Source organism: Micropterus dolomieu, linkage group LG16, assembly GCF_021292245.1.
Source record: "Micropterus dolomieu isolate WLL.071019.BEF.003 ecotype Adirondacks linkage group LG16, ASM2129224v1, whole genome shotgun sequence".
NCBI lineage: Eukaryota > Metazoa > Chordata > Actinopteri > Centrarchiformes > Centrarchidae > Micropterus > Micropterus dolomieu.
In genome coordinates this window covers 12135687-12151707 of record NC_060165.1, presented here as the reverse complement: position 1 = coordinate 12151707, position 16021 = coordinate 12135687, and the positions used below count along the sequence as shown (strand labels likewise).

The following is a 16021-nucleotide window of genomic DNA, read 5'->3' as shown; positions in this document are numbered from 1 at the left end:
GGCTTTTCCCTCGTTTCCAGCAACTTACTTGCTTTTATTTTCTTTTTTGGTTTTGTTTGTTAAAAGTTATCAAAGTTAAGTTACACAATATTAATTCAAGAACGACGAAGTTCTTTTAAGTTATTCCGTCAGCCACGTGGGCCGTCTTGCCAGCAGTAACCCAAAGGACATCCAAACCAGAACAGCCTAACTGCCAGACCGAGGACAGTCGCCACTGGAGTGTTTTTCTTCATTCACACGGAGAACCCCCGGAAAATTCCCTAGCAGAAAGCCAGGAATCGGCAGCTAGCGTGGGGACCCGTGCAACAGGCCAAGGCAGGCCAACGACACACAGTAAGGCAAACCAAGGCATTCTGTAATCAGTGATGTCCAATAGTCTGTTAATCCATTATCTTTAATCCTTAAACTCATAGCCAAATTTAATTTCCCAGGAGTATCATCTGTTTTCATTAGTTCTCTTTCCCACAATAGAACTCAACATTCTCATTGTTGCCTCATGTTTGTTAGCCATTGTTTATTCCTTTGATGTATATTTAATCGCATTTATATCCACCTTTAGTTAGTTAATAAATTTCACCGTAATCACAGGAATTGTGTGTGTATTGTTTAACTCCAAGTCCCTGTCACGGAGAACCTACTCCTTCGATATGAGATTGACTGACTGATTTAAGATAATTGAGCGATTTTTTTATTTTTAACTGTTCACTAGTGAATAATTGTATAATTAATTATTTAAAAAATTACCCAGAGGTCCGGAGACTCTGGGCGAAGTGAATCTCCAGTGGTGCCCCGTTTTCTTCGAGGTTCCTGAGTTAATATTTCTGAAATATTCATTTCCATAAGTTTATTCAAAATCATACGTATATCTGCTACACTGATCAGTTATTGTTCTTGTGGACTCAATATGGCATCTTTGTGGCCAGGTTAGACCCAGCGTCTAGTCACCACACATCAGAGCCACCACAGTCTGCAGTGTAGCTATGGCGGCAATGGCATATGCTCAAAAGCCACGACATAAAGTAGAAATATAAATCGTCCTAAAAACAGAAAAATAATTTTCAAATTAAAGTCAAGTCTCTCTGGTTTGATAGCATATAATAAACATGCTACATGTTTCTGATTAAGAGTAAACAGCTTTCAATCTGCCCCAAAACTCAAAGCCATGCCCTGTGTCTCCTGGACCGTTTGCCAGGAGGCTCCACAATGAGATTGATGCCAGTGAAACCACTAAAATATGCGCGTCACTGCCTTGCCAGTGAAGCCAATGCTGTGTCTAATACAAACACAAACCATTACATTAAGGCAGTGAGGTGGGGCTAATGCAAGAATGCTGACTAGCTGAAGTGCCTTGATGGATGCCTTCATGGACCAGTGTGTCAGCCAGGTTTTACACCGATGGTGATTGATGGCATCACGGATGACAGACAGACTAATGATTTGGACAAGTTCCTTAATTAAACATCAATTAGGAACACATATTCAATTCCCTCCTTCTCCACTCCCGTCGCCTAAATGATTTTTTTCTTCCCTTTTCTTATTTTTTGTCTGTTTTCTCAGGCGAGCTCACACACACACACCAACATATTTAGCTTTTTTACGATGCAGATGAGATAAATCTGAGAATAATTAAGGCCGTAAATGTTTTTATAAACATCAGGATAATGCAAACTCAGTTTGCATGGTGATGAATAAATTTACATACAAGGTTGGTTAATTAGCTTTTCTCTCATTTATCAAACATGTCTGAAAGACATTGGGGAGATGACAGGATAGGGAAACACTGCCCACACGTGCATCAAAATTAATAGATATTTATAAAGCTTTGCCATAACAATACAGACAAAATCACCTATTTTGCTTAAATATGTTTTTTATATGTTATAATATGAATCAAGGAAAAAGGGACGCACCCACCAACAAAAACCCACACACAGAATTCCCTTTTCATAAACATGTCTGGCTCTGAGCTAGCTTCAGGACTAATCTGCCAAGAAAGAAATGAATAATCAATAGAAGAGAATAGGAAATGAGCACCAGACAGATTTTCTGCTCTACATGATTTGACAAGAGGGCACTGAAACCATAGGTTCTCAAATACATTTACAATATACAAGTCAGTTTCAGATTCAAGTCTGTGTGTAAGAATGTGTTTGTGTTTGTACACATGTGCCTGAATATAGGTGTGTATGTGTGTAGAATCCGAGATCAATGTCAAATATCATTTTAATATCATTCAGCTGGAGGGTATGTGTGTTTGTGTAGAGCCAAGAGTCAAGTCAATATAATATAAGTGTGAATCCTTAAGATATCAGTCCTAGTTGATTTGGCAACACCTGCAGTTAGTAGTGGTAACGGCAAATTGGGTTTGATACTACAGGTCACCCTAACCTGGGGGCTGCAAAACAAAATACTGTAGTTTTAATAAAGAAGTCAGGCAATAATTGCCCTTTTCCCATCATTTTGTGAGCAACCCTGATCTGATTTTAGGAGTAAGCAGGGCACAGTGAAAGGAGTTGGTTACCGCCCTGAAAAGTTGGAGGTGTGCATCCTGTCGCCTGCAGTTCTCCATCTAACAGCTCACTGTGGCTGTTTCAGACTGTTCCATTACTCCCTGCAATTTTTCAAATTTATCAGCTGTCAAAAAATTACATAAATGATCATTGTCTTCTTTTGTAGATGCGGTCACCACATTGCATTGCATATTTCCCATGACTACTTCATGGGAAAAGTCAACTCATGTTTTGCCAGTTAAATGTTTTTTAATGTGATGCTGCAGCAACAGGAAATGTTCGGTTTGCATTAGCAGTAACTTAATACAGCCTTTTTTACGACACCCAGTTCATTGTACTGCAAATATATATAATACTGCAATACTTTCATCAGTGGGGCATAAGCTCAATAACCATTGTGTTACCTCATTCGGTGACAGATTGTGACTTAAACTAACATTATGTAAGATTTGGTTTTCAGAGTGCAATTCACCGCTGTCATAAATAAGGACAGCTGGTCATATGCATTTATTATGATTACATTACTTATGAGCAAAAACTAGTCAAACATCAAGCAAGTGTGACAACATAAGGAACAATGTTACTTACTAATCCAACAGAAAGGATGCCAGCTCGGCATCTGTCTTGCAGCCCTTTATTTCACAAAGCTCTCGTGAATGTCCGTGAGCCTCTTGCTTAGTCATGCTCTCTTTTTAGTTTTCTCTGTCAAGGGCTCTTTAGTCTCTTCGCCTCTGCCATTAGGTACCGTTATGTCGATAGAGGCTGCTGAGCCCGGTTTTGATCCCCGCTCGCCCAGCATCGACACGACACTGGTGCTGCTCTCCACCAGAGCAGCATAATGTTGCTTGAAACTTGGCTGGCAAGCTAACCAACAAAGCAAGACAGTAACTGATGCAGGAACACATATAGTGACATTAGAGATGTCCAAGAGTGTTATCTTGTTAGTTTGCTAGCACCAACTCAAGATTTATAGCTAGTGGCTAAACCTCTGTCTGTGAAACCTCTGGCTGATTTTGCTCAAGTCGACAACTTTGCTAACACAGGCAAACATCAGGCAAGCACAACAACACAAGACATAGCTGGGTAACAAATAGGTTATTTCGTACTAATCCAACAGCCAGAAGACCAGCTCGGCATCTGTCTTGCATTCTTTCAGCTCTTTTAGCTCAAGACAACAAGCCTGTCCGTCTGACCCTTGAACCAATCTCTTGCTAGGTCACTCTCTCTTTTTCTCTTCTTTACTTCCTCCAAGATTGTCTTCTTGGGTCTGCCATGATGTCCTTACTGAGAATACAGAGCTAGCTTCTTCCAAAGATCTTACATTGAACTTTCTTATTATTAGAATTCAGTATACCATCAAAAGAGATGCAAATACTAGATAGTGTTGCTTTAATACACATTTATTTAAATGAAAATCTTTGAGATTATTAAGCATAAATTCTCAAAAGATGTTGGTGCAGTAAATGATTCCGTTTTTGACAAAAACAAAAAAACAAACAGAAAAGCTGGGTTAAAAGGCTGGTTTGATCACTGAATTACTGATGGGACAACTTTCTAAAAAGGAAAGATCCCACCTTTTTATTATTACGTCTTTTTGCAGTTAAAGACATGATTTCTATGGTTATATAAGATAACATTGTCATTATTGAGATGTGGGAACAGGGTGTCATTACGGAAGTTAGATTATCTAAACTTTTGTGCACCACTAAGGCGAGTATGGCAAGTTGAACCAGGAAGTTGGTCTATAAATTGTGATGGGTGTTTAAAACAAAGTTAGGGTAATAACTTCAATGTTCGCCTTCACTTCTTTTTCAACTTTTACTAATCTGGGGAGGGGTTTGTTGAAAGAGCAATTTAACACTCCCTGAAAATCTAGTTTTTGCTGACCTCCAGTGGTTCACCTTCACACCGCGTTGTTGCCATTTCCCATATCTCAGTAATTAATTTGCCGAGTATAACATTACCATTACTAACATAAATAATGACCAGAACTACAAAAAAAGTTCTAATGAACAAGAATTTAACTTTAATGGCTGAAGGACTGTCTAACACTCATGCTCACTGACTGAACAGAGCTAATTGAGCCTGCCTCTGCCATCTTAGCCTCCTCTTTCATCTACCCTGTGTCCACAGACCTTATGTCAGACTGCAGTGAGCATGTTTAATGCTTTATAAAGAGCAATTTGCTGCAGAACACTACTTTTCATGAATAATGTGATGCCACAGACATATGTGGTTAATATATATTACATCTCTACATTATTACTGGTATATATTATTGCTGATAGTACACACAGCTAATATGAATTATTCATTGGTCATTATTCATATTATGTTGAATCACTGTCCTGGCACAACTCGGCTACGCTCACTAGTACTATCGCTCTCTCTCTCTGCCCTCAACATTTTAAAATTTCCATTTGTCAGTGCGTTTTTCTCTTAATCTCTCTCCTGCAGTTTTCACATTAACACATAAACAAGAATTTTCGTTTGCGTCGCTGAGAAACTGTGTGTTTTATATTAGCGGGCCTCCCGTTGTTCGACTCTTAAACAAGCGTATATATACACACACCCTAACACACACAAAAAGAGCAGAGAGATGGAACAAAAAGAGACACGAGTGAAGGCAGAGAAAAGGTGTAGTGAGGAAGGAAAGGGAGACAATTGGATCAAACAAGACAAAAGGATGGAAAAAAGAAACCTAAACCAGGAATGAGACATGATAAAAAAGAAGTTAAGTTAGTGGAAGGAAGGTTGAGAGAAATAAGAGAAACAAACAAAACAACTGGATGAGAAAAAGACAAGAGGAAGGGAGGGGGAGAAGGTGGAGGTATGCAGAAGAAGCAGGTATTTCTGAAGAGAGGATGAACAAACGTAAAATCACAGCACAGCAGCACTTGTTCTCTCTAACCTACAACAACCCATTATCCATACAGAAATGTGTTTGTAATTGCAAATGTGCATGTAGGATTGTTACATGTGAGTACATGCACATACATACATGCTTGCACACACATCTGCTTTAATTTCTACACATTGTATTCACATTGAATCTTTAGCCCCTTCGCATGACACAAGGGACAAGAAAGGAGGAAGTAAACAGTGATAAATTTGGCTCTGGGTCATAAGTTGTATTGGATTTTTTAAAAGTCATCAGGACAAGAAGCCATCTTCCCTTCAATCACCCTTTAGCACTGTTAAAACTACTTTGGCATCTTAGAAATTAAATTGGGGAAAAAAACAGTGTTTACAACCTAGGTGTTATTTTCATAGTTTTGGACATCATTCTTATTTGTTGTGATAACATTTTTACTCCCTCTGTTTATTGCTCAGATGTAGGGAAGTGGCAACATTGCTTAAACAGAGTCAAACAGGGCAAAAAGCACGAGCAGCTACAACAAGACCAGCAATAAACACACCTACTTGTTTAGCCATATTATCTAAACTACCAATTAAGAAAGGAAAAGTTGGTTCTCATTACCAGTGTTGGATGGTGGGCAAGGGATTACTACTTCCAAAACAGTAATAATATTACACTTACTAATCCAAGCACTTATAGAAAGAAACTCTCCGTACTGACCGGGAGGCCACTGCTGCCAGCGATGCATGCACTCATTTGGACACAGAAGCGTTTTTAAAATTTTAATACCCAGTATTATTACTTTTTTAAGGAGTAATAAGTAAATAGTAACTTATTACAATTCCTGAGTAACCTGTCCAACACTGATCATTATATATGCACAGCTGCATTACAGGAGACCTATGCTTTTCCATATTTTTTTCCATTATATTTTATGCCAGTATCAGATAGACTTTTTTAACTTTGAATCAAGCAAAGCTGCTATACAGAAGTCACAGAACTACAATATAGGAGTGGAAAGCAGTATAATAGGTCTCCTTTAAGGAACTGACAGGATAGATAGCCAAGAATAAAAATAAGCTCTTGGTTGTAAAAGGTTCACTATATGTATAAATATACCTCTGTCAAGGACAAATGCCTCATTTGTGTAATAGTTTGTAATTCCAGAACTTATTAAAGGTGGGGTAAGCGATTCCAATCCTATATATGTGTTTTTGCCAAATTCAGCACATATCTACTAACAGTCTGCTAGCTGTCCGTTATGTGTGTGCACTAAAAAACAAATCTGGTGTTTGTACTCAGAACCTGGCTTGGTAAATGGTTAAAAAAAAAAGTGGCCCGCACCCCGTCACCACAACACTATTCCAGGCATGATTTGTGTCAGGTAACGTTACATGACTTGCCCACGGACATTCAGCTTACTTTCTAGTTTGCCATGACATGCTGTTGTTGTGATGTTAGCTATAGTAGCAGGAGATATGTGAGTATTGCTGTCTGGAGTTGGTCTGCTGGCTCTGGGACCATTTGTCCTCTCTGCATGTTAGCTTCGCTGCACCAACTATAGCGACAGTTTGCTAAACCACAACTTGGCTAACGTTATTTACATTACTTGCTGTGTCGTTGTTCACTCTATATCATGGTATCTGCTGTGGAAATTGGATTTCTCCAGAATCACTTACTCCACCTTGAAGTGACTTTATTTGCAAACGGCAGACAGACAAAGTTACACAGATATTTCCCTCTGGAATTAGAGGAGGCCAAAATTGTGCTCAAATATTGTGAATGTTGGACTAGCAACACAAATCCAAATGAATGCTAATGTTGCTGTGAATAGGCAGCTGTTAGCTAAGACATTCGCCATACCACCTCTAACTCAATGTTGTCTTCGCAGCTTATTTGACTACACTCAAGTAGCCGAAAGAAAATCTATTAATACTGCAATGCTGACGTGAACATGGTTGGTTAAAATGAATAACAGAAAATAAACCATAACACCATTATTCTGGTTGCGATCACATTACTCACATGTATATCTGTATTGTTTCAGTGTGTACGCCTGCTTCATCAATTTGCAGGTGTTTTGGGTGTGTATTGTGACAAAGGGATGTGTGACAGGGGCCACAGTGAGGTCCCTGGACCTGCTCAAGATGGATTACTATGTGTGTGTATGCGTGCGTGTCTGTGGTTTAACAGTGACAGCTGGGCAGCTCAACACGGACGCTTTCAAGCACACAACACTCCCCACGATGGCAGCACACAGATAAAGTTTGTCTGTCTAAGAATCCAGACACACATTACATGCATGCTCTGTGTTGTATAACTGCACACACACATCAGTCAGCACATGCATACACATACATATGCACAGATTCATCTTTAAGAGCAGTTAGATAACCATGTCCTCTACAAGGTGATGAAAAAGGATAATTTTTGTTTCACTTAGCTGCACTAAATGACACTTCATCTCACCTTTGAAGAACTAATGCTGCAAAGAGTCATAAAATAGTGCCAGTTGCCATCTCTGTCTCACAGTCTGCAATCTGTCTGTCTGCGCCTGTCTGTCTCTAATTGTCCATCAAGCACTCCATCTGTGTTTGTCTCCATCTTTCAGTCTGTGCGGCCCTGAGGCCTTTTCACAGGGGAGGGAACAGTTTATCCAGCCTGCGAGCCTAATAACTTTCCTTCCCCATCGACCTTGTTAGGATATGGTCTATTTGCAGTGAGTGAACATGTGTCTGTGCGGGAGGGTAAATGTGTGCTTGCCAGGCTACGTCAGGATCTAATTAACTCCTGGAACCGTTGTGTGCATCTCACACAGACTGATCCATGCACACATGTTGGATGAAGGCTTAGCATCTTCAAAAGCATTTGTTTTAAAAGAGTGTGAAAATCATCCTCGTGTTCAGAAAGCAAGGACATCAAACTATCGCCTAGTAGCCTTTAGAAGATAAAGTTCCCATTAATAACACTCTGTAAAGCATTAATATTTCATGTTAAACTAGGGAAATATAAAGCTCCGTGCGCATGTGTGTGTGGCATGTGTAAGCATTTGATAATCTTCTGTGTTTGCCCATTAAGGAGGAAGGAAGTTACAGAGCAACCTTCATTAGGCAGCTGCAAAGGGAACTACAGTCTCATGGTAATCTCACTGATCAGGGAAAGTAGACCAGAGAGCTTAAACTACTATAAGATTTTCCCTCACAGAGTTTGCAATCTCTACACACATCTGTTATAGTCTCATTATCACCTGGATGAGAGTATCTCCCGTAGCTAATTGTAAAATATGCTTCATACTTGTCCTGTAGATGTGACATCACAAAGAAACTATGATCATTTGCATTTCATGTCAATTTCTGTGACCTGACCTGATTTTTTGCTTTTTACCTGAGGAAACACTGTGGTATTGAGTCATAAACACTGAATATGTTTTGTGATATACAGTGTGTTGTCCATGTAATGTAATGTATGGGAGGTACTATGTACTACTGTATTGTGTGCTATATTATCAACATTAACATTTCCCTTAATAATTCTACTTAGTATTCAAAATAATGCAATTCTGTAGAGCTTGGTTGACTCTTTACTGCCTGTATCTGAGCCATGTGTTGCCCCCACCATTTAGTAGGGTGCAAAGACCTCTGACTGAGTGTTATTGGACCCATTAAACCCTGCATGCAACACTAGATTCATCCATAATAAGCAATGCAAGTGCAAACTATACAGCTGCATAAAATATATATTATTACAAATTGCTTTGCAAATAGCTCTACAAATAGTTCTTCTAAGATAACTAGACCATTATAACCATTTAAATGCAAGCGCTGATGTAAAAGTCTGCTTTCTTTATAGATCTAGCTTTTATTAGTCACATTTACAATGAAATATAACAAAATGAAACAGCAGATTAGTTTCTGTGACCATGTGAGCAATCTAAGATTTGACTGAGCACACACAAATGGGAGTGAGAACAAGTGACTGTGAGAAAAAGAGGGAGACAAAGTGAGAGAGTATGTGCAAGTCAGAGGGTAAGTGAGGGAGACAGAAATATTGTAGAAATAGTTATATGTTTGACCCTAATAACTGCAGAGGCCTTTGTGTGAATAGTAATTTGGCAGTGCTTTTCTGTAGCATTATAAACTTACAATTCTCTCTCATCCAGACACATAATAAAAGCCCCTCATCTATTTTCTTTAATTAGAATGTTTTGTCTTTTAACACTATATACTGCATGTCTTTGTCTATATTTATATAGTGTCAATACTGTCTCTCAATAGTACATGCCAATAAAGCCCTTTAAATCTGAATATGACAGAACACGAAGAAATGGCGGATAAACAGTTAGAGAGACAGGGAGAAAGAAAGTCAGACAGAGAGAAAGTTGACTGACAACAAAGTAAAGAAAGATCACAAAAGCCAAGAAAAAAGAAGGATAAAATATTGGTATAATTCCCACGCACGCAGGAGAAAAGATAAAGAAAAAAAACAACAGCCAACAGAGTAACAACCTTGTTTCCTGCTCGCACTGCACTTCAATTCCTCTGTGTGTACCTGAGGCTTACAGCTCCTGTCAAAACCAATGCTATTCACTGGTGGAATAGATCCATTGATGGGCCCAGGTGGAAAAGTGTGTGGACAGAATATGTGTGTGTGAATGGGCTTTAATGCCTGCTCTGCCCTTTGTTTGTGTATGTGTTCCTGTGTATGTGTGTGTGTGTGTCTGTCACGCCTGTCCTGGTGTGTTTGTGTCCAGCCCAGCAGGGAAATGCCAGTTCCACTGAACAAGGATGTGATCATTTGAGAGATCAGCCGTAGTATGACGAGTTATGCGGAGCTGCCGCCACCCATTCACTTTCTATGAGGAGCATGATGGGATTACAAGCAAAACTGTCTGACTGTGACCTCGAAGGGATGAAAATTGACAGCGCAGTAACCAATCACATCTGAGATCTGTCACATAGTTGATGTAAATTTATTTTTATATTTCAGCCTTCATCATTTAACTGCAGTTTTGCTCTAATTAGGCGCCAATCCTGCTCTGATCTTGCAAAATGATGAGAGCAAAGCCAAATTCCAACAATAATGAAAGCAAACCATAAAATGAATTCAGATTTTCTGAGGCATCTTGGATTGCGCCTGGAGACCCCGCTGAGCTTGGTTGGACTGGACCATTACAGCTTTGACCAACTGGCCATCCTGTAAAGTTGGTAATTAACAATTGAGAACATGTCTCTTAGTGAAGACAGTTGATGTTCTTTAATAATACTAAATTCATATTTTATTTCACTGAGAATTCAGTGTCATAGTTGAAGTCAGCGGATCTCTAATAAAAAGCATGTGTGTCTGTGAGAAAGAGAGAAAGACAGAGCTTGAAAGAGGGACAGTATACACACCTGCATCTTTAAACAAACAAGACCAGTGGGACTCGGCTGTCAAAGTAGCACATTAATTAGCACAAAGCTTGTGCACTCATCCGTGATTGTATCTGCAGCCACTGGCCATGTAAGTGTTTGTGAGCGTGTAAGTGTGTATGTAGGCTTATCTATGATCTGATGTCTGCTTCAGTCAGCTTCACCTCAGGCATCAGTTTTACCTGACTGCACACTTTCAACAGAACAGAGTTTTATTGCAGGATCTGAGTTGTCCTGGCTGATGTACTTATAAGCATATCAGCCATGCTTGAGGGGGAAAAAGGCTTTTTACTACACTGAGAAGTCTGAGTGCCTTGGATTTCCCTTTTTTTTTTTTACTTCTGTGCTTCATATTCTCTTGATGAAAGATGAAATGATAAAAGATGAAAGCTGAGGTACTGTAATGTAAATAAATTATTAAAGATAATTTATTGGACTGGAGAACAGATGGTAGTAACAGTAATAACAATTACAAAAACAAAAAAAATCACAAATACCCCACTGAAAGATATTAGCTTTTTGAGGTGATGCATGAGTCACGTAGCACAAGAAAACCCGAGCTGACTGAGTGATGAAACACTGATGTACTCTGAGGTGCTCAAACAATTACTCGGAATTGCCAGACAGGATTCAAAGCGTGTTGCAGGTTTACTTTGACGTTTGGGAGTTCTTGTGTTTAGTGGTCACCTATTAGAGTTAAACTAATTCAAACAGCATGTCTTTGCACTGCCTATAATGGTGCTATTGATGTGACGCTAACATTCTTTGAGTAGCATTGCAATGTTAAGTATCTGATAAAAATATAATATCGCACTGTTAGAAGCAAAATGCTCATGTGGTGTTCTGATAAAAAACTGATTCAGTTATAGTTATATTTTTCAAAAATACTCCTACCTTTGTCTTACATATTCAAAATATACAATACTAATTGATGTATTTTCAAACTTTTCAAAGCTAACCGCAGATGATCATATTTTTAATGAGAGCAGTAGAGAGTAGTTTTGTATTGTGGACTGACACTTTTAGGTACATTTTGCATATAACACTTTTATATAAAGAGATTTTATATAAAGAGTATTCTAGTATGTAGTATATTCATTTTGTGGTGGGCCTTCTTTCAGGTGAAAAAAATGTTTTGCTGCTGACCCTGTCCAGAACACAATATTCTCTTCCGTTACGTTACTTCTGCACGGCACAGACCCAGAATAATGCACATGTATATATCTGCAACGTTGTTCTTCAATTCCATATTTATATATTTCCTCATTTATTTATGTTGACTGTATGTTTGTCTACGTGTAGCACCTTATCTCCACAGCAAATTCCTCGTATGTGTAAAACACTACTTGGCAATAAAGCTCCTTCTGATTCTGATCTTCTGATTAACAGTACATTGCTTAGCTTCCATGCCGGTACAAGTCTCTGCTTCTCCAAAGAGAGGACGACCAACTGCCATATACTGCATATTAATACATTGACTATAGTAGTAATACCTCAAACAGCCCCACTTCAAAAAAAGCCAAACTATCCCTTAAAGTGGCATCAGTGCAGGATTTTTACTTGTAATTATATTGCTGTGTTGCTGTTACTTAACTGTTCTGAATACGTCCTCCTCACTTGGTTTTTAGTATTGCATAGTGATGGTTATTTGTACTTAAAAAAGCCTTTTCACAGCTCTGATATCAATCATAGACTCCTGTTGTTTATATTTGTTGTTTCGGCTCTCGGTGTCTTACTAGTATATCCACTCATATCTGCTGTTTACCCTCTGTTATTCATGTATTTTATTATCATTCCATTGCCTCTCCGTTTCTAATTTGTTCATGCAAACATTATTTTTCAGTCCCTCTTCCTGTTAATTTTCTTATTTGAACTTGTTGACATCATCACTCATTCTACTTGTCTCTCGCTCTCAGCCCAATCCCATGCAATAATCACACCCATTTCCACATCCTCCCATCCGCTGTGTCAACACAGCGACCTTGAGCAGCAGGCTGTTGATTGGCTTCTATGTTGATGATTTGGAGGTCGTGAACCCCCGCACAAGGAATTAATGGACCCTGTCGCACGACTACAGGGCCCTCGACACACACGCGCCCACATACACGGATGCCACGGCTAGTAATAGACGGTCAATGGGAGTCACAGCCCTTACAAACCTAATTATGTGAACTAATGGTGGGCATCAGCTGGGGAATACTCACTGTGAGACACACATGTACATAAACATACAGACTCAATCACAGCAGCATGAGGTCATATAGAACCTAAACTGTGAAGGTTTTATGTTTGTTATCATGGACATACTTCCAGGTTATGTCCATTGGCATCACTAACTGCTGTAAGTGTGACATGTTTTGTGTTGCCAGCGGTAGGCACTGTGAAAGTGCACACACAGCTCTGTTTAGCTCATGTACACAAACGTGCACACACAACACAAGACACACAGGTTACACATCAGTAGCAGTGCTTGGCCTTACATAAAATAACAAGCTGCCAGCATTCTGATATGACAGCAAAATGCAGGTCAAAACACACATATCATCAACACACACTGAAAAATGAAAACAAAAAGTACACACACACACACACACACACACACACATGGCTAAATTACTTTATTTACAAGTACTGACTCCAACAATTACTTAATTTCCCTTTTAGCTTTGAGTACATAAACAATTGTTCTTGTTGAGCTGCATTGCTCCTTGGAGCCTAACTGCTAGCGTGATCTGTGCTTTAAGGGTACTTATTAGAGCCGACATTGCGCTCTACAATACATATACTAATTAAACCCCTATGCTTGTCCCTGTTCACACATTTTCTGAACCAGGGTGCTCCAATGAAGCCTTCGACAATCCACAGTGATGAGGTACATCTGCACTGAGTTCTGTGGGCTCGCCTAATTAGAAAAGGCCAGAAAGACAAGTCACTTTTAGAGTGAACCATTTTCTCTGGTGACTTCAATCTTCTGAAAACTCGAAGCTGTTCATAAATGTCAGGAAGAGATATTGTTCTGTTTTGCATCAAACAGATCAACGGCACTGAACAAGATGCAAGGATCTAGTTGATGTGGTGCAGGGATGAGAGAAGACCAATTAGAACTGACCACCTGCCAGATTTGTTAGAAGGTAAAACTTACAACCCTCTATGGAACAGATGTGGAGTTGAAACGCCTCTTCTCAGATTGGCAAAGTGATTTGTTACAGCCTCTGTTACAAGTTTAAAAGCCCACTCTAGCTAGGAGCATTTTTATCTCTTTTTGTGTCTGTACTATGGTGCAAGCATTAACAAGTACACCTACTGTAATCACCGTCTAAAGAGAAAATGCTGGCTATCAGGCATTTTAAATTTCTGGGTTGTTTTTTTTCATCTTACCTGTGCATTTCTTCAGGCTACCAGGCCGTTTACCGTGCATCCCCAGCTTACAGTTGAAGTTTTCCTCCCAGAATTCAGCGAACCAAACATTTCTTCTGTTGTTGGACAGCGAGCGGCTACGGAAATATCGATCAAACGCTGTAAAAAGGCAAAGAGAGTTATAAGTTTAAATGCATAGGGTAAAGGAGTAGTTTCTATTTTTTCAATTTGAATCTATACTCAATACATCTACCTGTCCAGAGGATTGAACCAGCATCATTCTGATTATAATGGCTTCATGTCCACTGAGCCTGCTTGAAAATTATTAGCATTGTAATAAGTTTAGACTCACAAAGGCATATGTTGTGAATGGTATATGGATCTAAAGAATGTCTGAAAAGTAATTTCTGTGGAGCCATCCAGTGAAGGAGCTCCTATCAAATACCGAGGCCAAGAGCAGGCAGGGGGAAAATTTAAGAATGAGCTTTCACAGTTACTTGTCCAATTTAATAGGTAGAGAGGAGGAGAGAAACAAGGAAGGGAGATACCTGTCAGAGGCTGGCAGGCTGAGATAAAGAGATGGGCCAAAGAAAAAAGAAATGAGGGAGACAAAAACACTGCCTGTGCTTGTACTACTTAGTTCATACCACAATTAACTGGGAAAACAATACTTTTGCTTTGTTGTCTGTGAGGAAAAGATGGCAAACTGGATTTTTAGAAGATGTCTTCTATCACCATAATACTTTATAACCTCCATTAACATAATCAGTGATGTGTTGGCTACTGAATACGGCAGGAGTTATTTATTGTTCCTATGGATCTCAGGTATGCTGCAAGAAGACTGCAAAGAAGCATCTACACTTTACTAATAAAAAAGGTGCCATTTTCAACACTACTGGGACTGTAGTTCAGGGCAATACAGTCCACGTGAAACAAACCATGGATGCTGCGGAAATCACTGGGGACTATCAGACTGACTTGCCTGACTCGCAGTAAAAGCTGATGAGAGGTGCCTTTATTAATCTCCTCTGCTGTCAGCGAAATTGGTCCTGTGCGTGTAGCTCTATTGATACTTAGCCACTGCTCCATCACCACCCTAAGACACTCGCTTTTGTTGTGAGAGACTCGGGTTCGAATCCACTATGAGACATCAATGTGTCCCTGAGCAAGACACTTAACCTAGTTGCTCCAGAGGAGTGTGACCTCTGACATACTTAGCAACTGGAAGTCGCTTTGGATAAAAGCGTCAGCTAAATGAATAAATGTAAATGTAGACTGCTGGCAAGAGTGGATTCACTCCCTGTGGAGTGTATCCACAAATACAAAAAGCCACAACACAAATACAAAAGGCCACAACTAATTTGGCAGACACCTATTATGCGGGAAAAAGTCACCTGAAAAAGATGTCTATGAAGATTCTCAGTCATCCAGGTCATAGTTATCCAACGAAGGTTAAAATCAAGGGCAACTGGACTTGGTTGAAGATACTGGAAGACGTTTCGTCCCTCATCCAAAGGACTTCTTCAGTTCTGACTGACTGGCAGGGAAACTCAGCTATTTAACCTCAGTGGGGTCGTTATCCCGGGTCATCGATACCGCTGGTTCGTTAGTGTTCCTTGTTGCTGTGACGACAGTCGTTACAGTCGTTAAGACTACCTGTGGCCAAGACTGAACGACCATCGTTGGTATCTTCACCTGAGGCCAATAGGTTACGTTTGTTGAGTTTCCTGGGAAGTGATGAAAGGACAGCATTGTAAGTGGGGGATAAGTGGTGGCGTAGACCCCCTCCCCTGTTCAATGACGGCTTCTCGACCCTGGTGTAGATGGCTTCCTTGACACCTCTTTCAAACCATCCATCTTCTCTGTCTAAAATGTGCACCTGGTGG

At 39.7% G+C, this 16021-nt stretch overlaps 1 protein-coding gene across 1 annotated transcript in view; it reads right to left on the bottom strand.

Annotated features, from left to right (window-relative positions):
• The window catches only part of LOC123984628 (metabotropic glutamate receptor 8-like), a 282967-nt gene that overhangs the window by 14751 nt on the left and 252195 nt on the right, over positions 1 to 16021 (bottom strand). The window contains exon 6 of the mRNA XM_046071612.1: positions 14157 to 14294. Within this exon, the coding sequence (XP_045927568.1) occupies positions 14157 to 14294 (138 nt within the window). The remainder of the gene's footprint in view (positions 1 to 14156; positions 14295 to 16021) is intronic.